A 23,453-nucleotide genomic window follows, 5' to 3' on the forward strand; every position below is an offset into this window, starting at 1 on the left:
AAGTTAAGTAAAAGTTCACTGAAAGTGGAAGATTTACCCCTAAAATGGGGCAGTGCTGAATATTACTTATACTATATCGAACCCACAGATACATTAGTATCTAGGCATTGCCAGGCATCTGTATGAGCTCCGGACATGGCCAAGGACAATGCTTGACTACACACACATTCAACAACAGCTAAATCACTACAGTGGTGCTTGAAAGTTTTAAAACCCTTACATGAATCTGGCCTTAATCATCTGATTATTCAAACAAGTCCTCAAACTATATAGCAGTGGCTGGATAGTCAAGGGCTCTGCCTCTGACATAGGAAGAGCCGAGGTTTGAACCCAGGTCTCCTATTTCAGTAAGCTAGCACCTATTCAGTGAGGAGTTCTTGGGCAAGACTCTCTTAGGGCTAGTTCACAATGGGAGCTTTTCTAGCAATTTTGGCAGTGTTTCGGATCGCTGGCGATCAGTCAAATGCGATACAGCAATGTATTTCAATGGAGCTGTTCTCATTTAGGCGTTTTGCAATTTTAGGAATTGCAAACGCAGTGCATGCAGCGTTTAAGCGATAGCGCTTACATTATAAGTATAGAATCACTTCAAAATCGCTTTTTATTTATTTTTTAGCGCAGTGATTGAGCGCTTTTCCCATTAAAAACTACTACTCACCAATCACTAGCTGATAGCTACACTCTGAAACCGCTCAAAAATCGTTTTTTTTAATAACCCCAAAAGCACTAGAAAAGATTCACAAAATCGTTAGGAGATTGCGCTTGCGTTTAGCGATTGCCAGTGTGAACCCGCCCTAACTCTGCCACTGCCTACTGAGTGCGCTCTAGTGGCTGCCTCGCAAGCACTTTAACCACTTGCCGACCGCCCACAGCCCATGGGCGGCGGCAAAGTGGACGCCTAAAGGACCGCAATACGCCTTCAGGCGGCGCGTCCTTTAGGCATGCCGGGGGAGCGATCGCGTCATTGATGACGCGCGCTTCCCCCGGCAACTGGCTCCGCCCACCCGCCGTAACATCCCGCCGGCCATACGGAAGCGCCGGCGGGATGTTAACCCCGCGATCGCCGCTACAAAGTGTATAATACACTTTGTAATGTATACAAAGTGTATTATACAGGCTGCCTCCTGCCCTGGTGATCCCAGTGTCCGAGGGACCACCAGGGCAGGCTGCAGCCACCCTAGTCTGCACCCAAACACACTGATCTGCCCCCCCCGCCCACTGATTGCCCACAGTACCCCTCAGACCCCCCCCCCTGCCCACCCCCCAGACCCCTGTTTGCACCCAATCACCCCCCTAATAACCCATCAATCACTCCCTGTCACTATCTGTCAACGCTATTTTTTTTTTATCCCCCCCCCTGCCCCCTCCTGATCACCCCCCCACCCCTCAGATTCTCCCCAGACCCCCCCCCCCCAGACCCCCCCCCCCCTGTGTACTGTATGCATCTATCTTCCCTGATAACCTGTCAATCACCCGTCAATCACCCGTCAATCACCCGTCAATCACCCATCAATCACCCCCTGTCACTGCCACCCAACAATCAGCCCCTAACCTGCCCCTTGCGGGCAATCTGATCACCCACCCACACCATTAGATCGCCCGCAGATCCGACATCAGATCACCTCCCAAATCCATTGTTTACATCTATTCTCTCCTCTAAACACCCACTAATTACCCATCAATCACCCATCAATCACCCCCTATCACCACCTGTCACTTTTACCTATCAGATCAGACCCTAATCTGCCCCTTGCGGGCACCCAATCACCCGCCAACACGCTCAGATTGCCCTCTGACCCCCCCTTATCAATTCGCCAGTGCATTAATTACATCTGTTCTTCCCTGTAATAACCCACTGATCACCTGTCAATCACCTGCCAATCACCTATCACCCATCAATCACCCCCTGTCACTGCCACCCATCAATCAGCCCCTAACCTGCCCCTTGCGGGCAATCTGATCACCCACCCACACCATTAGATCGCCCGCAAACCCGCCGTCAGATTACCTCCCAAATGTATTGTTTACATCTGTTATCTTCTCTAAACACCCACTAATTACCCATCAATCACCCATCAATCACCCCCTATCACCACCTGTCACTGTTACCTATCAGATCAGACCCTAAGCTGCCCCTTGCGGGCACCCAATCACCCGCCCACACGCTCAGATTGCCCTCAGACCCCCCCCCCCCACCTTATCAATTCACCAGTGCATTAATTACATCTGTCCTTCCCTGTAATAACCCACTGATCACCTGCCAATCACCTATCACCCATCAATCACCCCCTGTCACTACCACCCAACAATCAGCCCCTAACCCACCCTTGCAGGCAAACTGATCACCCACCCACACCAATAGATCGCCCGCAGATCCGACATCAGATCACCACCCAAGCGCAGTGTTTCCATCTATTCTCTCCTCTAAACACCCACTAATTACCCATCAATCACCCCCTATCACCACCTGTCACTGTTACCCATCAGATCAGACCCTAATCTGCCCCTTGCGGGCACCCAATCACCCGCCTACACGCTCAGATTGCCCTCAGACCCCCCCTTATCAATTCGCCAGGGCATTATTTACATCTGTCCTTCCCTGTAATAACCCACTGATCACCTGTCAATCACCTGCCAATCACCTATCACCCATCAATCACCCCCTGTCACTGCCACCCATCAATCAGCCCTGTCACTGCCACCCATCAATCAGCCCCTAACCTGCCCCTTGCGGGCAAACTGATCACCCACCCACACCAATAGATCGCCCGCAGATCCGACATCAGATCACCACCCAAGCGCAGTGTTTCCATCTATTCTCTCCTCTAAACACCCACTAATTACCCATCAATCACCCCCTATCACCACCTGTCACTGTTACCCATCAGATCAAACCCTAATCTGCCCCTTGCGGGCACCCAATCACCCGCCTACACGCTCAGATTGCCCTCAGACCCCCCCTTATCAATTCGCCAGGGCATTATTTACATCTGTCCTTCCCTGTAATAACCCACTGATCACCTGTCAATCACCCATCAATCACCCCCTGTCACTGCCACCCATCAATCACCCGCTGTCACTGCCACCCATCAATCAGCCCCTAACCTGCCCCTTGCGGGCAATCTGATCACCCACACCAATAGATCGCCCGCAGATCCGACGTCCGATCACCTCCCAAGTGCAGTGTTCACATCTGTTCTCTACCCTAAACACCCACTAATTACCCATCAATCACCCCCTGTCACTGCTACCTATCAGATTAGACCCCTATCTGCCCCTAGGGCACTCAATCACCCGCCCACACCCTCAGAATGCCCTCAGACCCCAGCCCTGATCACCTCGCCAGTGCATTGCTTGCATCTATTCCCCCCTCTAATCACACCTTGAGACACCCATCAATCACCTCCTGTCACCCCCTAGCACACCTACCCATCAGATCAGGCCCTAATTTGCCCCGTGTGGGCTCCTGATCACTCGGCCAAACCCTCAGATCCCCCTCAGACCCCCTTCCGATCACCTCCCCAGTGCATTGATTGCATCTATTTTCCCCTCTAACCACCCCCTGAGACACCCATCAATCACCTCCTGTCACCCCCCTAGCACTCCTATCCATCAGATCAGGCCCAATACAACCTGTCATCTAAAAGGCCACCCTGCTTATGACCGGTTCCACAAAATTCGCCCCCTCATAGACCACCTGTCATCAAAATTTGCAGATGCTTATACCCCTGAACAGTCATTTTGAGACATTTGGTTTCCAGACTACTCACGGTTTTGGGCCCGTAAAATGCCAGGGCGGTATAGGAACCCCACAAGTGACACCATTTTAGAAAAAAAGACACCCCAAGGTATTCTGTTAGGTGTATGACGAGTTCATAGAAGATTTTATTTTTTGTCAAAAGTTAGCGGAAATTGATTTTTATTGGGTTTTTTTCACAAAGTGTCATTTTTCACTAACTTGTGACAAAAAATAAAATCTTCTATGAACTCGCCATACACCTAACGGAATACCTTGGGGTGTCTTCTTTCTAAAATGGGGTCACTTGTGGGGTTCCTATACTGCCCTGGCATTTTAGGGGCCCTAAACCGCGAGGAGTAGTCTAGAAAACAAATGCCTCAAAATGACCCGTGAATAGGACGTTGGGCCCCTTAGCGCACCTAGGCTGCAAAAAAGTGTCACACATGTGGTACCGCCGTACTCAGGAAAAGTAGTATAATGTGTTTTGGGGTGTATTTTTACACATACCCATGCTGGGTGGGAGAAATTTCTATGTAAATGGTCAATTGTGTGTAAAACAAATCAAACAATTGTCATTTACAGAGATATTTCTCCCACTTAGCATGGGTATGTGTAAAAATACACCCCAAAACACATTATACTACTTCTCCTGAGTACGGCGGTACCACATGTGTGGCACTTTTTTACACCCTAAGTACGCTAAGGGGCCCAAAGTCCAATGAGTACCTTTAGGATTTCACAGGTCATTTTGCGACATTTGGTTTCAAGACTACTCCTCACGGTTTAGGGCCCCTAAAATGCGAGGGCAGTATAGTAAATGACCCCATTCTAGAAAGAAGACACCCAAAGGTATTCCGTTAGGAGTATGGTGAGTTCATAGAAGATTTTATTTTTTGTCAAAAGTTAGCGGAAAATTGATTTTTATTGTTTTTTTCACAAAGTGTCATTTTCCACTAACTTTTGACAAAAAATAAAATCTTCTATGAACTCACCATACTCCTAACGGAATACCTTGGGGTGTCTTCTTTCTAAAATGGGGTCATTTGTGGGGTTCCTATACTGAACTGGCATTTTAGGGGCCCTAAACCGTGAGGAGTAGTCTGGAAATCAAATTCCGCAAAATGACCTGTGAAATCCTAAAGGTACTCATTGGACTTTGGGCCCTTTAGCGCAGTTAGGGTGCAAAAAAGTGCCACACATGTGGTATTGCCATACTCGGGAGAAGTAGTACAATGTGTTTTGGGGTGTATTTTTACACATACCCATGCTGGGTGGGAGAAATACCTCTGTAAATGACAATCTTTTGATTTTTTTTACACACAATTGTCCATTTACAGAGATATTTCTCCCACCCAGCATGGGTATGTGTAAAAATACACCCCAAAACACATTCTACTACTTCTCTTGAGTACGGCAATACCACATGTGTGGCACTTTTTTGCAGCCTAACTGCGCTAAGGGGCCCAAAGTCCAATGAGCACCTTTAGGCTTTACGGGGGTGCTTACAAATTAGCACCCCCCAAAATGCGAGGACAGTAAACACACCCCACAAATGACCCCATTTTGGAAAGTAGACACTTCAAGGTATTCAGAGAGGGGCATGGTGAGTCCGTGGCAGATTTCATTTTTTTTTGTCGCAAGTTAGAAGAAATGGATTCTTTTTTTTTTTCTTTTTTTTTGTCACAAAGTGTCATTTTCCGCTTACTTGTGACAAAAAATAATATCTTCTATGAACTCACTATGCCTCTCAGTGAATACTTTGGGATGTCTTCTTTCCAAAATGGGGTCATTTGGGGGGTATTTATACTATCCTGGAATTCTAGCCCCTCATGAAACATGACAGGGGGTCAGAAAAGTCATAGATGCTTGAAAATGGCAAAATTCACTTTTTGCACCATAGTTTGTAAACGCTATAACTTTTACCCAAACCAATAAATATACACTGAATGGTTTTTTTTTTATCAAAAACATGTTTGTCCACATTTTTCGCGCTGCATGTATACAGAAATTTTACTTTATTTGAAAATTGTCAGCACAGAAAGTTAAAAAAATCATTTTTTTGCCAAAATTCATGTCTTTTTTGATGAATATAATAAAAAGTAAAAATCGCAGGAGCAATCAAATAGCACCAAAAGTAAGCTTTATTAGTGACAAGAAAAGGAGCCAAAATTCATTTAGGTGGTAGGTTGTATGAGCGAGCAATAAACCGTGAAAGCTGCAGTGGTCTGAATGGAAAAAAAGTGGCCGGTCCTTAAGGGGTAGAAAGACTGTGGTCCTCAAGTGGTTAAGTTTGACAGGAGAAAAGCATTACACAATTACTGAAATAATTATTATATGAAGAAAACCTAGTTAAAATGGTATTATTGTGAAATAATCCATTAGCCTGTAAAGTAAATAACAACATAGAAGTGGTAGGTAGAAGTGTAAAAATGAAAAACAAACAAGGATGAAAAAGTAAACCGATGACTCACACAGGCTCCCCGGACATTCCATTGCTTGCCATCTCACTCACATTAAACAAATGTTATATTTAGTCATGTATTGTATTTATTGGATGGAAAAAAAGATCCAGTAACATATTGGTATGTGGGAAAAGTGAATTGTACGCCTATTACTCAATACCCCAGCAGGGGTTAAACCGTGGATGGCTCAACAATTCAAAAGCCAGGAACGTTAATGGCAGCCACGAGAGCCGTTTAGGCATGAAAAGTTTCATCATTTATCCTGACACCTCATACAACTGTCTGCAAATAAAACAAATTAGGGTAAGAGCATAGAAACATGGAGATACTGTGCATGCACCCTCCATTCATTGCTCCTATGGCCAGGAGCATTCTGCACAAGCACAGTTACAATCTAAGCAATGTGCAGAACACTCCCAGCTATGGTTCCAGAGATATAAGTGTTCGAGACTGCACATGTGCAATAGTCCAAGACTGACAATAGAGGGGGGCTGGAGGATGGTGAAGGATCTAAAACGGAATGTTCATCTTTGTGTTTCCCTCCCCTGAGGAGACCCATTCAGCAGGGTTAAGGTCTATACCCATGACTGAATTTTTCAGATGATCTTTTCACGGCAACCAATCTTTTTCACAATATCGTGTAACATTGTTTCATGAAAATTCATTAAACGATGTTTCATGACACAGGCCTCCCACAGCAATCGTTCATTTTTAAATGACCGCGATGTTGGATTATACGACACAGTGACTTTTTTCCCCACTTTTTGGGGAGAAAAAGAAAGTCTTATAGTCCAAAAATACAGTATATAGTTTATGTATGGTTTGAGACATCACCAATATTGGTATATTTTCATATAATAAAATACAGCAGAATAAGAAACACTAGAAGGCGGTCCCCTGCCCTTGCAAGCTTACGATTACCCCCATTTTATTTCCATTAATGCTTTCTATGCCACTTGTTGCGCTGCCGATCCCATTCACTGCAGTGAATAGGTCAGCGCTGTGCTTTGTGCCAAAACGCACGCAAGAACCACAGGCAGTGCAGTCTATGCACTTCTAATATTCTTGCATATTGCACACTATACGTGTTGCTGAAACGTGCAATGAAATGTGAATAGTGAGAACGAGGACTACACAGTGTATCCAAAAATTATTCAAAGCGCATCACTTCTAACATTTTGTTATGTTACAGCCTTATTTCAAAATGAATTAAATTCAATTTTCCCCTCAGAATTCTACCCACAATACCCCATAATGACAAAGTGAACATTTTTGAAGTTTTGGCAAATTTATTTCATATATAAAAAAAAAAAAAAAAAAAAGAGAAAGCACATGTATATAAGTATTCACAGCCATTGCCATGAAGCTCAAAATAAAGCTCAGGTGCATCCTGTTTCCCCTGATCAACCTTGAGATGTTACAGTAGCATAATTGGGAGTCCACCTCTGGTAAATTCAGTTGAATGGACACGATTTGGAAAGGCACATACCTGTCTATATAATGTCCCACAGTTAACAGTTTATGTCAGAGCATAAACCAATGATTAAAGGGAACCTAAACTGAGAGGGATATGGATGTTTCCATTTAAACAATACCAGTTGCCCAGCAGTCCTGCTGATCTCTGTGGCTGCAGTAGTGGCTAAATCACAGACCTGAAACAAGCATGCAGCTAATCCACTCTGACTTCAGTCAGAGCACCTGATCTCCATGCTTGTTCAGGGGTTGTGGCTGATAGCATTAGAGACACAGAATAAGCAGGAGAGTCAGGCAACTGGTATTATTTTAAAAGGAAAAATCCATACCCTTCTCAGTTTAGGTTCCCTTTAAGTCAAAGTAATGGTCTGTAAACCTCTGAGACCAGATTGTCTCGAGGCACAAATATGGGGAAGGTTACAGAAAAAATTCTGCTACTTTGAAGGTCCCAATGAACACAGTAAACTCATCATCCATAAATGGAAGTTAAAACCCCCCAGAACTCTTCCTAGAGCTGCCAACCATCTAAACTGAGCAATTGGGCGACAAGGGCCTTAGTCAGAGAGGTGAACAAGAACCCGACGGTCACTTTGTAAGAGCACCAATGGTCCTCTGGGGAGAGAGGAGAACATTCCAGAAGGACAACCATTTCTGCAGCAATCCACCAATCAGGCCTGTATGGTAGAGTGGCCATAAGGAAACCACTTCTTAGTAAAAGGCACATGACAGCCCACCTGTAGTTTGCCAAAAGGCACCTGAGGACTCTCAGACCATGAGAAACAAACTTCTCTGGTCTAATGAGACAAAGATTGAACTCTTTGGTGTGAATGCCAGGTGTCATGTTTAGAGGAAACCAGGCACCACTCATCACCAGGCCAATACCATCCCTACAGTGAAGCATGGTGGTATTAGCATAATTCTGTGGGGATGTGTTTCAGCAGCAGGAACTGGGAAGCCTAATCAGGATAAAGGGAAAGATGACGTTCAGCAATGAACACAGACTTCCTGGATAAAAATCTGCTCCAGTGCTCTTGAACTCAGACTGGGGAGACAGTTCATCTTTCAGCAGAACAACGACCCTCAGCACACAGCCAAAATAGCAAAAGGGGGGGGGGGGGGGCTTCAAGACAACCTTGTGACTGTCCTTGAGTGGCACAGCCAGAGCCCAGACTTGAATTCAATTAATCATCTCTGTTGAGTTCTTAACCTCCCTGGCGGTTCATTTTTTTTGGGCCAAATAGGCAAAATCCTTTTTTTTTTTTTAAATGTTTTTTTTGTTTCATGTAAAAGCTACCAGAGTGGTAGCTACATGAAACACCACTAGAGGGCGCATGTGTCCCTCTAGTGCGATCGTCGCCGGCATCAATAGCAAACAGGGGAACGCGTATATAACGCGCTCCCCTGTTTGGCTTCTCCTGTCGCCATGGCGACGATTGGAATGACGTCATGGACATCAGCCGACGTCCTGACGTCAGACGCCTCCGATCCAGCCCATAGCGCTGCCCGGAACTCATTGGTCCGGGCAGCGCAGGGCTCTGGCGGGGGGGGCCTCTTCTGCCGCTGCATACGGGCGATCGCCGCAGAGCGGCGGCGATCAAGCTGTACGCGCGGCTAGCAAAGTGCTAGCTGCGCGTACAGCACTTTAAATAGCCAAAATCGCCCCACCAGGGGCTGAGATATCTTCCTGCGCGGCATAGCCCGAGCTCAGCTCGGGCTTACCGCCAGTAAGGTTAAAGTAGCTGTGCACCGACACTTCCCTTCCAAAATGATGGAGCTTGAGAGGTGCTGCAGAGAGCAATGGGTGAAACTGGCAAGGATAGGTTTGCCAAGCTTGTGGCATTATATTCAAAAAGACTAGAGGCTGTAATTGCTGCCAAAGGTAGTGTTGAGCAAAGCCGGTGAAGACTGATGTACCTGTAATTTCCCAGTTTTCTTCATTTTTAATAAAATTTGCCAAAACCTCAAGTAAACTTTTTCATTTTGTCATTATGGGGTGTTGTGTGTAGAACTCTGAGGAAAAAAATTAATTTAATGCATTTTGGAAAAAGGCTGTAACATAAAATGTGGAAAAAGACATGCTCTGTGAATACGGTACTTTCCGGATGCCCTGCAAGTTCCTAGGTATGACTAAGCTTTCTACCCTTGCTCCAGCTGGTAGCTCAGATTCAGCTATATCTGTGTGCTTTTGCTCTCAGTCCAGATACAGCAAATCATCACAACGAGCATCACAGTGAGCATTAGCACTAAGCATAAATAAAAGTTGGCACCTAACTTTGGATTTCTCTGTTGTCAATAAAGGTGTCATAAAATTTTCAACTAGCTCCTGGATCAGGCATATTGGCTCATAAATTCCACATTAATTTGTCAACAGTACATTTTTCTTCCACTAGAAAGAACATAATGCCCTAAGGCCTGGTTCACATTAGCGCTCCCTGTCCGGATTTTCCTGATCTGATCCGGACCGTATACTGTACAAACGGAACGTACGTTCCGCATAGCAATGCAAAGTCTATGCGGACGTTTACACGTGTCCGTTCCGTACAGTACGGAGCCGGACCGGATCCGGACACTTTTCCAACATGCGCTATTTTTTGGGTCCGGATCTCCAGCCCACGCACCCGGACCGGAGCCGGACCTGAGCCTGACAGCACCATCCGGAACACAGAAACCAATGGGAAACGGAAGGCACAGAACACACTGCCTACAAAAACCTGACGTTCTACCCCACTTCCTATGCGTATCCAAGCGGCCATTTCTGATGGGGACACATGGGCCAAGCATGTCTGGAGTGGAGCAGCAGTGACAGACGTGCTGGAGCTGTTTGGCAGAATGTCGGAGGTGGAGGGGAGGCCTACAGCGGAGGAACCTGATTCTACAGGTGCACCTTCTGCTGACCCCAACATTTTTTTATTTAAATTTCACTATTTTTTGCCCACGGATCCGGATGGCAGCCTGATGCATGCCTGATACAAACGGCCCGGATCCGGATCGGAACCGTACGGTTCTGATCAGGATCAGGTCCTGATCCAATCAGGATCCGGTCCGTTTACTTGCCAAAATGCAAGTGTGAACGGGGCCTAAGACAGTTCCTGCAAGTAAAGCTGCATGTAAATTCTGTAAACAGGAAGCCCACATATACAGGAATGTACAAGAGAAAGACACATTTTTGTTTTGTAACCCAGTTATAGGCAAACTCATGCAAAACCACTAGTGTGCCAGTTCAAGGGTCTGACACATTTCTAAACTAGTGTTAGGTGGTGCTAGATTATCATTTATGTCAACCCTTCCTAAAGATGCAATTTCATGGACACACAGACCTGCTAGAATGATTTAACCTGTATGCAACCAGCCTACCAGAACACTTCTTTGAATGGAAATATACCTAATGCAGTCAAATATATTCCATACACGGTAGTATAGTAAATTCCATATACTGTAGTTAATGACAGTTTATGAATGAAAAAATAAATAAAAAAAAGGGGTCAGAAGTGCCAGCCAGGTTTGTAGTAAAAAGTAGTGCAGTGCCAGTCACAGACCAATCATATCAAAGATAGCTTTATTGGCATGACCAAGATTAATACAGGTATTGCCAAAGCAAGGGGAAAAGGGGGACATGGAAGGGGGGTGGGGTAGGGGGACAACGGCTAAGCAGTTTGTGGACATTTTTAGGTTTACAGTTCCGTTATGCTCCTCTCAGTCTGTGGCATGCTGTGCACTTCCTGCTGCACTGCCCCAAATATACTGCAACCAGGTACACTTACTTTAAAGAACAAGCGACACCCATGCTAACCTTGTAATAAAAAACACATATATAAGTAGATAAATACTACTTCTACTTACATAACAGATGTATTGTGCTATCCACGTAATGATTCCTGTGAATTTTATAAAGGAAAAGTAGAAAATCCTTTTCTAGGCAGTGGCCATCTTGCCAAGCTAATGCTGACATCATATCCTCCCTGACTCTTGTTCTCCCCCCTCCTTTCTCTTGCTCATTGTGTATTGATTAGCTGCCCTCCTCCCAGCGTCTTTTTTATTTACACATCCAATTACTGAGTCACCTCAGCCTTGCTTGTAAACACAAGTGATCAGCTAGGCAGGGAAATAAATGGAAGAGGAGGAATATATTATACATAAAAAGAACTCCCAGCATTCAAAAGAACTCCCAGAATTCAACTCTTTGGCACTGTTTGGCACTAGGGCCAGTGCTCCTAAAGTATGTGATAACGCCAAACCATAACAGCAGAAAAAGTTTTGAATGCAGGATTAGCATCTTCATCACTTAATACACTCCGACCAGTTGCTGTTGAAATTTGATTTTTATGGTGACAATACCGCTTTAAGAAATTGATGAAACTATTTCCAGACGTTCTCACATTACAAGATGAGAGAAAGACAGATCTTGCTGGGAGAAGAGGAATCCACAGTGACAATCGCTGCGCACTATGTCATAGTGCGCAGCGATTGTCACTGTGGATTCCTCTTCTCCCAGTAAGATATAGGGCTTTCTCTCATCTTGTAATGTGAGAAAGTCTGGGAATAATTCCATCAATTTCTTAAAGTGTACCTGGTTGCAGTATATTTGGGGCAGTGCAGCAGGAAGTGGCTTTCATCCTCAAGGGTCTTCTGCTCACGCAGTGTTGGCATAGTCTCTCCTCCCTGGGTTTGTACGTCTGTCTGTGTCTACCAGACTCTATTTCGAGGTTGTGAGCACTCAATCTGTAGACACTCAAGATTTACCTCTCGAGAGTTTTGGAGCTTTTCCAGGTATGGGGCCATTTTATATTCGCTTTGTATGTAGAGACTGGTATATGGTTAGCTTTTGTGACTGTTTTATTTCATTCCTCCATTTTTCCACATAGTCCTCTTTGCTCTTGGCAGTGGTGTGTTTTATCTGGACACTTATGGCCCATACTCACGGGCAACTTTTTGGCATGTCGCTAGCACACGGGAGCGTGTGCGCGACATGCCGGCGACAGCTCGTCGCCAGGTCCCTCCGCATACACACGGCGGAGGGACCTGGCAACTGATGCGGCGGAAGCTGTCGCTGTTGTCCCTCCCCCCGCCGGAAGTGCCATCTATTTGTAATTATGTTGCTGTCGCTAGTCCGCGTACTCACGCGGACTAGCGACAGTTGCGGCGGAGTTGCGGCAGCTGACCGCGGCAATCGCCCGGCGACATCAGCGACGGGCGACAGTTCGGGGTGCGCGCCCGTGCAACGCTGCATACTCACGGGCGACCTGTCGCCGCAACACGCGCGTGCCGCATGTTGCGGCGACAATTGTAGCCCTTGAGTATGGGCCATTAAAAGAGCATAAAAAGCTCAACTACTATATCACCATAAAAGTTCCCTCCAAAACAGGCCTATACAGGAAGCTTGCCTTCAGTTGGTGCTGGAACAATTACAATGTTTTTCAGTGAGGAAGTCATAAAACATTTTTTTTTACAGCTCTATCTCCACCAATAAACAAAAACCCCTCATTAGCAGTTTAGATAAGAGCTGCAGTGCAGGCATTGTCACACACTTCTCTTTCCATTGGTGAAGCTACAATTATTATCTTTTCTATTAATCCCCAATTAAATTTTCCTTCAGGCGGGATCAGCAGGCTTCAAAGTTTATATGATTTATAGAAAATATCAACACCAGCAGTGATTTTTACATCCACAGAAATGCCTTCCGATACTGCTGCCTTTTTCCCTAAATTGTTATAATACATTTTGTCATTTTTTCACCTGCTTTTCCCTGTCAGAAGCATCCATGGTTACCATAGTAACTTGTTTTGGATTAATGCTTTTGAATGCTAGCAGTAAATTTCAATACCCCAGGGGGCGGTTATGAGATACTGACATCCTCTGAGAAAAACTATTCAATCTACATTCATAAAAGGTCAACATAAAACCACTTTATAAAAGGAAAGAAAGAAGATGATGAAAAAAAGAGCTTTTAGAAACTGCTGCAATAGTCATGTGTAAATGTATGCATGAACTATTTATTTGCATGATCATAATGAAGGTGCTAAGAGGCATTTTAGAGGTCAATTCATTTAAAAGGACAAATATTTCGTAAAAAAACAAAACTGGTCACACTCATTACTTAAAGAGAATCTGTATTGTTAAAATCGCACAAAAGTAAACATACCAGTGTGTTAGGGGACATCTCCTATTACCCTCTGTCACAATTTCGCCGCTCCCCGCCGCATTAAAAGTAGTCAAAAACAGTTTTAAAAAGTTTGTTTATAAACAAACAAAATGGCCACCAAAACAGGAAGTAGATTGATGTACAGTATGTCCACACATAGAAAATACATCCATACACAAGCATGCTGTATACAGCTTTCCTTTTGAATCTCAAAAGATCATTTGTGCGTTTACCTTCTGTCCCCTTCTTCTCTCATGCACTGAACATTACAGGCTTCCTGCAGACAGCTCTGCCTGTGCCTGTGTTTGTAATTCCTCAGTATGTGTCAGCCAGCTACTTTCACAGCCTAACAGAGGAGGGTTTTTATCCAGCTCTCTTCTATCACTGATAAGATAGCAGAGAAGCTGCTGGCTTATGTAAATAAAACACACACTGGAGTGTGCATAGAGGAACGGACCAGCACGGAAGAGTTGGCAGCCTTCCAGACACAGGCTGACAAGTCTGACAGGAGAAAGATACATTGATTTATTACAGAGACCGTGATAGTACAAAGTGCTGCAGTGAGCCAGAACAGATTAGAATAGATTTAGGAACTTGTAGGATGGTAGAAAAAACGTAATTTTTGTTACAGAGTCACTTTAAAGCAGAAATATATTAAACCGGAACTCTTGCACAGGACAAAAAAGGAAAACAGAGAAAGTACCCTGTATGTATTTAGAGAGACTAGCCTGTCTAATTCCCCCCTCATTTGTGTCTAATCACAAATTGTAATCTGATATCTCCCCTGTGTCACATGACTGCCACGGAAGAGATGGCATATAAGCTCATTTGAAAGCACAGGAGGTTAACAATATGTCTGCTTCCATGAATCAGGAAGTATTGTCTAGCACTGAGTAATATGTTGGCGCTTTATGGATATAATAATAATAGAAACAGTGCAGATTTATTTTAGGATTTGTATCAGCTGTAACAAAAATGTTTTTCTGTTTAAAAGGTTATTATGCTTCTGTGTATAGTTTAGAGCAGAGGACACGTTTTGAGTTCAGGTCCACTTTAATGTGAGGTGTAGTATTGAAAATATTCCAGACACACAATATTTTCTAAAACACAATGTGCAATTGTGGTGCACCCAGTTTTAATCAAACAATAGTATGTGTCCTGGAAAGCCCAGCTTTGGATTAATAATGTTCCTGCACTGGTTTTGTGCGATGGGGTAGGCAGGCCATTGCCTGGTTAGGTCAATGTCAGGTACACATAGGTACAGCAAACTCTCCAAGTACACAGGAGATACATTCCAAGCCAGAGAAACATTTATGCACTAAGGAGCATTATTTTAATCTTATTTCATATCTTATTACTCATCCTTCATCACATATACACACCTCAAGTTCACTTAAATATATCTAAACAACCTTCATTTAAACAGGCCCCTTCAGAAAACCCAGGCTGGTTATTTGGGACAGCTCAGTCAGCTGCAGCCTGCTTCATTGCACAAGTGATACAACTTTGACGGGGAAGATTAAGCTGAGCACACACCTTTTAATTCTTTGGCTGAACAGCCAAAACAGTTTATTGGCTCACAGCACATACTCTGTATGATTCAGTTAAGGGGTTGCATAAGGGGAATCAGGGGTTGTAAGCAAACATACAATAAACTGCTACAGGATGATTACCATAGTCACATTTGTAGAGATCGTCCAGCCATGTGTAGTGTGTGCTTGTGTGTCCCATACATTTCTTATCAACACAAAAACGCAATAAAATCCAATGAACTCACAAGTTTAAAATAGAACCTGTGAACATAGGTTTTCTCCTGAGCAATTCGTATGCCTTAATAAGATGCAGCTTGCTTATGTTCAATGCAGCACAAGATGAAGCAAGACCTTCGCTTGACATGGTCAAGTATTGATTGATTTGGTTTAGTACACCATTATGCCTCTTGGCATATGTGTGTAAGCCCATTACCACTATGTCACACCACAGAGAGCTCTGTATCAACTACAAGACCTATCTGATAAACTACATACTGGTGGTATGGCATAATTATTAGTTCATGCTGGCCATCTGAAACCACAAAGGTGGTTATACTGAAGTAGAGACTAGCAGTTCTTCTGTCACTTTTACAGCTCGAAAATTTTGGTTTGGGCCTTGTTCACAGTAGGACGTTGTGTTTTGATGCGACGTTAAAGTCGCAATGCAAATTACACCGCAACGCCCCCAAAAAGTCCAAACGCAAATTAATCCCCCGTTATAGTCACATACAGTAGAGCATACAGGCAATGAAAAGTATGCTTCCAAGTCATTACTGAGCATGTGCAAACAGTCCAACACAGCTAATAACGTGTATGACGCACAGCATGCAGCACTTTCTAATAACGCTACACGTTGCACACAAACGCAACATGTGCACGGTGACTGTCGCACAGACTTAATATTGCTCTGTGCGTTAGTCTGCATTGAAACATTTTCTAACGTGCGACTTTAACATCGCACTGTGAAAGAGCCCTCACAGATAATGCTGACTAAGGGCTTTTTATAAATCATATACATACATACATACATACATACATACATACATACATACATACATACATGATTTAAAGTGTAAAAGAAGCCTAAGGCCCTGCACACATTACCAAACGCAGATGGCCGTGCAATCAGAACGCAATGCGCACGAATGCACGCCATCTGCGTTTGCATGCGTTGTGTGGCTGATTCCCATACACTGTAGTGAATGGGACAGCCATGCGTTTGGGCAAACAATGCATGCAGCATGCATTTGCGGACCACACTGGTCCTCAACGCATGCAGTGTGAACATTAGACAGTGCAGTCTATGCACTTCTGAGGTCATGCATGTCTGCCTCCTGTATGCGTTGCCAAAATCCGGACGGCAATGTGCGTAGTGTCAACGGGGTCCAATAGGTAACTAATTATGTTTGCAAACTATCTATGCATCCCCTTTTGATGTTGCATGTATATAGGTCTCTGTTCTAACATCTTGTCAGCATACAGAAAAGGTGTCTGAAGAAGGCCGATTAGCCGGAAGCTCCCTTTTCTTAAAGGGAATCTGAAGTGAAAATAAACTTAAGATATAATGAATTGTATGTGTAGTACAGCTAAGAAATAAAACATTAGTAGCAAAGATATGAGTGTCAAATTGTTTTCACTACGGGAAGAGTTAAGAAACGTCACTTGTTATCTATGCAAAAGAGTCAGAGAGCAGTCCTATTTTCTGAAGCACGAAGGGCTTGTTCACAATATGAGTGTTTGCGTTTTTTTTAAAACGCTGGTGATTTTAGAAATCGCCCCAAAAGCTCTTGTGCAATGATTTCCTTTGATAGTGCTCACATGTGCGCATTTCAATTTCACTAAAATCGCAAACGCGCTACATGTGCCACTCTGAGTGCTTTGGCTCAATGGAAGGTATAGGGTAATCACAAAGCCCTTCAAAAAGCACTTTGTATAGCAATTTCCCGAGCGCTTCTATGAATAAATACATTGTTTTAATTCATTTCTAGATGAAAAAAAGAGTTCACTTCCTGATGTTAGGAAGTGGGGAAAAAAAAATATCGCTGAGCAAAAGCGCTTAGAAGAGCACAGGGAAAGGCTCTTTAAAACAAAACTCTCAAATCACTCAGCGCTTGCGATTTATAATGTGAACAAGGCCTTATACAAAGGAAAAGACAACTTCAGATAAAATGTTACTGCATTGAAGTTCAAAGGGTCATTAGCTCTGCTCTGTTTCATAGTTTAAAATACAGAGTGTGGTTCGTAAACTGCAAATATTAGAGAATGATTCAATGATGCAATGTTGTTAAAAAAAAAAAAGCTATAGAACTGAAAATAAAACTATGAGACTCTTTTCTTTGCTATAGTACTAATGTACTAATGTTCTATTCATTATCAGTGCTACATATACAATTCATTATATCATAAGTTTTTTTTTGCTTCAGTGTAACTTTAAGTTAGCCAATATGGTATCATCCTGATTCAAAACTTCTTGTAATGAAACTGACATAAACCAGTGGATGCCGGTTCTGTGCAAGTGCCACATGTTTTGGATCTATAAAAAGGACAATTGCCAGATTGCAGATATTCAAGGCAGGCAAGTAAATGTATAGCATAGAAAAAAGGAATGGTGGTGGGGGGGGGGGGGGGGGGGGTGGGTGAGAATATTCCCAAGTCACTGGCATGGTAGCCACTTGTCTCTCCAGCATTATAATCTGGCGGGTGGGGTCAGCTTCTGCTAAGAAGGGTCTCATTAGGATTCTCTAGCGTTAAAGAGAACCCGAGGTGGGTTTGAAGAATATTATCTGCATACAGAGGCTGGATCTGCCTATACAGCCCAGCCTCTGTTGCTATCCCAAACCCCCCTAAGGTCCCACTGCACTCTGCAATTCCTCATAAATCACAGCCACGCTGCTGACAAACAGCTTGTCAGAGCTGGCTATGTTTATCTCTATAGTGTCAGTCTGCTGCTCTCCCCGCCTCCTGCAGAACTCCAGTCCCCGCCTGCATCCCTTCCCTCCCTGCTGATTGGAGGGAAGGGACGGGGGCAGGGACCGGAGCTTTGCAGGAGGCGGGGGAGCAGCTGAGACTGACACTACAGATGTAAACACAGCCTCATAGCACGGCTGTGATTTATGAGGGATTGCAGAGTGCAGGGGGACCTTAGTGGGGTTTGGGATAGCAACAGAGGATGGGCTGTATAGGCAGATCCAGCCTCTGTATGTAGATAACATTCTTTAAACACACCTCGGGTTCTCTTTAAGGCATTTGGCATTTTAGAATATTCTGCCAATCACAACTTGAATCTTTGTACCTGCGCACCGCAGAAGACGGTGTTAACACCCTCATCACTGCCTCTGTGCGCTGTGTTCCAGCTCTCACATACTTCCTCATGAAGGAGGAAATATGTGAGAGCTGAAAAGCAATGTAGGGGGCAGCGCACAGAAGTAGTGATAAGGGTGTGTTAACACCCTCCTTCTGCAGTGCGCAGGTACAAAGATTACAGTTCTAATCTGCAAGATTTGGAACAAGGTTCAGAATTTTAATATGCCGAATGTGGCAACACTACTTCTCTCCTTTGCTACTATCACCATTACAAGCAAAGACCATTATGGTGGGCAGCTTTAGCAATTTACACCATTTAAAGGGAACCTAAACGGAGAGGGATATGGATGTTTCCTTTTAAACAATACCCATTTGCTTGGCAGTTCTGCTGATATATTTGCCTGCAGTAGTGGTAATCACACACCTGAAACAAGCGTGCAGCTAATCCAGTCTGACTTCAGTCAGAGCACCTACGCTGCATATTTGTTCAGGGGCTGTGGCTAAATGTATTAGAGACACTGGACCAGCAAGAGAGTCAGGCAACTGGTATTCTTTTAAAAAAGGAACAATCCATATCCTTCTCAGTTCAGGTTCCCTTTAAAAACAACAGAATTCACTTTACAGCATTTTCTTGAGCAGCACACAGAACTTGGCACATTCCTGGTTCCACTTAGTACAAGTTAAGTCTCACACAAACACCCTGCGGCCTTATTTTTAATGTCCCGTCCATCAGGGGACCACAGATACTGGGGACATGTTTCACTCTTCTTTTACTCACACAATTGTGTGCAATATCTACGTTAAGCCTCGACAATACGTCTTGGCTTGTAGCATTTGTATTGCACTACTGACGCTTGGTTTAATTATAATCTGGCATATGTTTTTTTGCATATTGTTTTGCAGGATATGGACTTTGGTACTATTTGATACTGTTGGTACTTTACTAACCATCAACCTCAACTTCTGCAGTGCTTTTTGTTTCCAACACTTTTTTTAAGCGCTTCACTTGCATGAGGAGTTCTTACAAAGGGAACTGGCCCATATGATAATACATGTCGATATTTCTAACATATAGGTGCTTCCTACTTGATCATCTTTTCTGGGCATCTGGTTGTTAAATACAGATAGTCAATGAGTTGCAAATAATTTGCGCCTGCATGCAAATTGTATTTAAAGGTATGGTATATGTACAGTATTGGATACCATTCAATAACTTGTAGCTATTGTTATTTTGCAGCTTTTTTTTGTTTTTTTTTGTGCACTAGCAAGTGTGGTGTGCCTGTTATTTTTCACAAATATTCTAGTTGGGAGGCGGGGGCGAGCGGGGGAATGAAACGTTCCACCTGATTACACAGCATCCCATGTATGTTTTAGAGGTATAAACTGATGTGACATTTGTGTGTACCAGATAATTATTAGTTTAAATAAATGGTTTAACTCAAAGCAAGAATAGTTCTGAGTAAGCTGGACAAGTAGCAATGTTGAAAACGTGCATGAAAAAAAAAAAAAAAAAAAAAACCCAAGAACCTAACGGACTTACATAATAGACTTTACCAATGCACACAGCTAAGGGCTCTTTCACATCAGAGCTTGCGTTGGAGAACGCTCAAAGCATGCGTTTTGTTGTATGCCTTTTAATGCGTTTTTAATCCGTTTTCAATCCGTTACAGCACATAGAAAAACGCAGGTATTTTTTTTTTCTTTTAGTTTTCAACTTTCTACATTGTTTCTCTGTTGCATTCTGGGACTGATTGCCTGTGTTAACGGATTGAAAACGCGCATAGTGTGCGTTTTACATTGACTAACATTGTAACGCATAAAGCTAGCGTTGGCTGAAAAACTGCGCCTGGGTGCAGTGTAACGCAACGCACAAAAAGGCTGCGTTATATGTGAAAGCTAAAATGAAAGTCTATGGACTTTCATTTCACCTTGGGTAACGCAAACTTTACCCTTTGCGTTGAAACGCAGAAAATCTGCCCTAATGTGAAAGAGCCCTAAGAACATTTGCTTTGTAATTAACCATTTGCTTTTTACCACAACTCTTAACATCTCTGTGTATAAATCTCCATTTTGCTTGCGTACAGTACTACTTGTTGGCAATTCATGCCTAAAAACAAAATAGACAAATAAACATCTATGCCTATGGCAAACTCTTCTTATTCAACAGTAATAACTACTAAATAGGAGCGAGAAGCTAAATGTTTAATAAAGCAAGCCACATACTCATAAGTATTTGTCAACCTGACAGTAGCAAACAAACAATCTTTCACCTTGCAACACTATCTTAATTGTAGTTTAGCAAAAGTCTGATCGAGACTCAACTGAACTCAGCCCTGTAGCACTAAGTTCTAGTAAAAAAAAAGAAAAAAAAAGAAAAATGGCTCTTGGGCCAATGCACACACACATACACGTGTTCAACAAATCTAGAAGACAAAAGGTTAACAAACTTGTAAAAAATTCTCAAAATGCCCATTTTGGCCTCAACATAAAGGCCTACAGCAGTCCAAAATATATAATAGGATATGTCAATAATTGTATCAAAATTAGGTACAAACTGCGTGGACTCAAGCAAATGAACTTCATAAATGCAAAACATTAATGCGTCAAAGGAAATTGTCAGCAAACAAGTACTGGAAGTCAAATATGTATACCCCATAATTCAACAATGATAGCGATTATTTAGGGAAAGGTTGAAACAAACAAGTCATGTGATGAATCTAATAAACACTCACCATCTCCAGCAGGCAGGCCACGCTCTTTATCCTCACATTTGTTGCATTCACTGAAGTAGAGCAGCAAAAATATATCCAGAAAGACCCAAACCAGTGAGGTGGCCAAGACCACCTTAAAATAGGCTAATTTTTTCATAGCAAAAAAATAAAAAATAAAAATTATCAAAATTATAGCAAAGGAATGATGTTGGAAAAATAAAAGCCACCAATGTACCAGGAATTGGGTGTCATCAGGCTGTCACAAACTGCAAGAAAGCAAACAGAAAAACCATCAGGAAATAAATAAAATGCAGACATCAACCTCAAATGATCAGAAAAGAGCTCATATTCACAGAGCTGTACAAATTATATAAGACACTGCAGATATATACTGAGAATTGTCGTTGTGAAGATACTCCAACGCTAAGCCACTCATTGAAAGAATTACCAAAACACTTATTGCAAGTCACTTTAATCAGCATCTAAAAAAAGGTTAAAATGTACTTTGCTAGATTATCTACTACCAATAGGATATGAATACAGACAGAGCAGAGCTAACAGAGCAAGTACACCAATACTTGTCACAGCACAAACTTAGAACTAGGATGTCTAAGCTCCTATCTAAACAGCAGAGAGATCAGAGATTTCATTGCAAGAGGAGGAGCCAAAGATGTGTGACATCACATGCACCATAATTAAAGGAAACCTGCATGGGGGGAAAAAATGCCATACTTACCTCCGTAGTGGAAAGCCTCCACAGATTCAGCGCTGGGACTCCAGATTGTGAATCGGAAGCAGCCTGTTGATTTCAATAGGCTGTGATTCAGATTCAGAATTTGTGTGTGGGCTAGTAGAAACAGGGCCTAATTCAATTATGATTTGGGAGAGCTCATGTTTGAGGACAGTAAAGTAAAGAATAACCGTTTCATTTTCTGTCACCATCATCCTACATAATAAAACCTGTGTCTCCGCGTCGTGTGTGTCCCTGCGTTTGCACTACTGCGCATGTGCCGCAGCGATAGCCTGGGACAGGAGCAGGACGGGCCAGGGGGCCGGGCGGGAGGGTGTGCGCGCGCATGTGTGCTGGCATGTGACGGCGATGACAGACCTAGAGCCTGTTTTAAACGAGCTAAGGTCACTAGTAGTTCATATTACTGTACACAACCTACAGTGATGTTCCACAATTCCTAATCAAAAGGCAATCTCTCACGTTCACCTGTATACATTGCAGGGATTCATAGCAAACTTTACTTTAGCTTGCTTACATGCATTGTGAATTGAGCCCATATATGTGCAAAGTAAAATGAATATGATGCATCTTTGCTCAGCTTATCACTTGTACACTAGAATGGCCTTTATTCAATACACTTTTTCTCACACCTTAGGAATAAATGCCTTTTAAACCACCAGCAAGCAAGAAAATACTCAGAATAATTTTGACAGTACTTTTTCATCTACTTTTTAAAGAGAACCTGAACTGAAAATAAAAAGTCAAAATAACCATACACAGGTCATACTTACCTCCTGTGTAGTCTACAACTCAAATCTCTTTCTCCTCTCCTGCATCCCTTTTGTCCGTTGTGATCAATTACATTTTCCATCCCCCATTTTAAAAATGGCCATTACCCCATAACAGCTTCCTGGTCAGCACACTGATAAACTGTAATATCACCCACTTGAGCCATAGGGAAACATGGACATTACCTTGCACATTCAGTTGTAACAGACAGCAGCTGATATATAACTGACAGCAACTGGTATATTTCAGTTCTGACAAAATATAGTCAGAACTGGGAGGGTCCACTGTAAAAAGAAAATGGTGAGCTTCTGAGAGGAACTGACTGTGAGGTTAGTATGGAATATTCCTTCGCAGCTACGTCATGTGTTTATTTTAAATAATTTTACTCGCTTCAGGTTCCCTTTAAATATTTTTCTTTGACCAGCCCACTTTAAAGGGATACTGTAGGGGGGGTCGGGGGAAAATGAGCTGAACTTGCCCGGGGCTTCTAATGGTCCCCCGCAGACATCCTGTGCCCGCGCAGCCGTTCACCAATGCTCCGGCCCCGCCTCCGGTTCACTTCTGGAATTTCTGAC

At 43.3% G+C, this 23,453-nt stretch overlaps 1 protein-coding gene across 2 annotated transcripts in view; it reads right to left on the bottom strand.

The window, feature by feature from the left end:
* The window catches only part of GALNT1 (polypeptide N-acetylgalactosaminyltransferase 1), a 236,347-nt gene that overhangs the window by 171,149 nt on the left and 41,745 nt on the right, over positions 1-23,453 (bottom strand). For both annotated transcript variants that reach the window (XM_068236664.1, XM_068236665.1), the window contains one exon: positions 21,381-21,625. In XM_068236664.1, coding sequence (XP_068092765.1) covers positions 21,381-21,516 — 136 coding nt within the window. In that variant the 5' untranslated portion in view covers positions 21,517-21,625. The remainder of the gene's footprint in view (positions 1-21,380; positions 21,626-23,453) is intronic.

The sequence above is a fragment of the Hyperolius riggenbachi genome, chromosome 5 (assembly GCF_040937935.1).
Source record: "Hyperolius riggenbachi isolate aHypRig1 chromosome 5, aHypRig1.pri, whole genome shotgun sequence".
In the NCBI taxonomy this organism is placed as follows: domain Eukaryota; kingdom Metazoa; phylum Chordata; class Amphibia; order Anura; family Hyperoliidae; genus Hyperolius; species Hyperolius riggenbachi.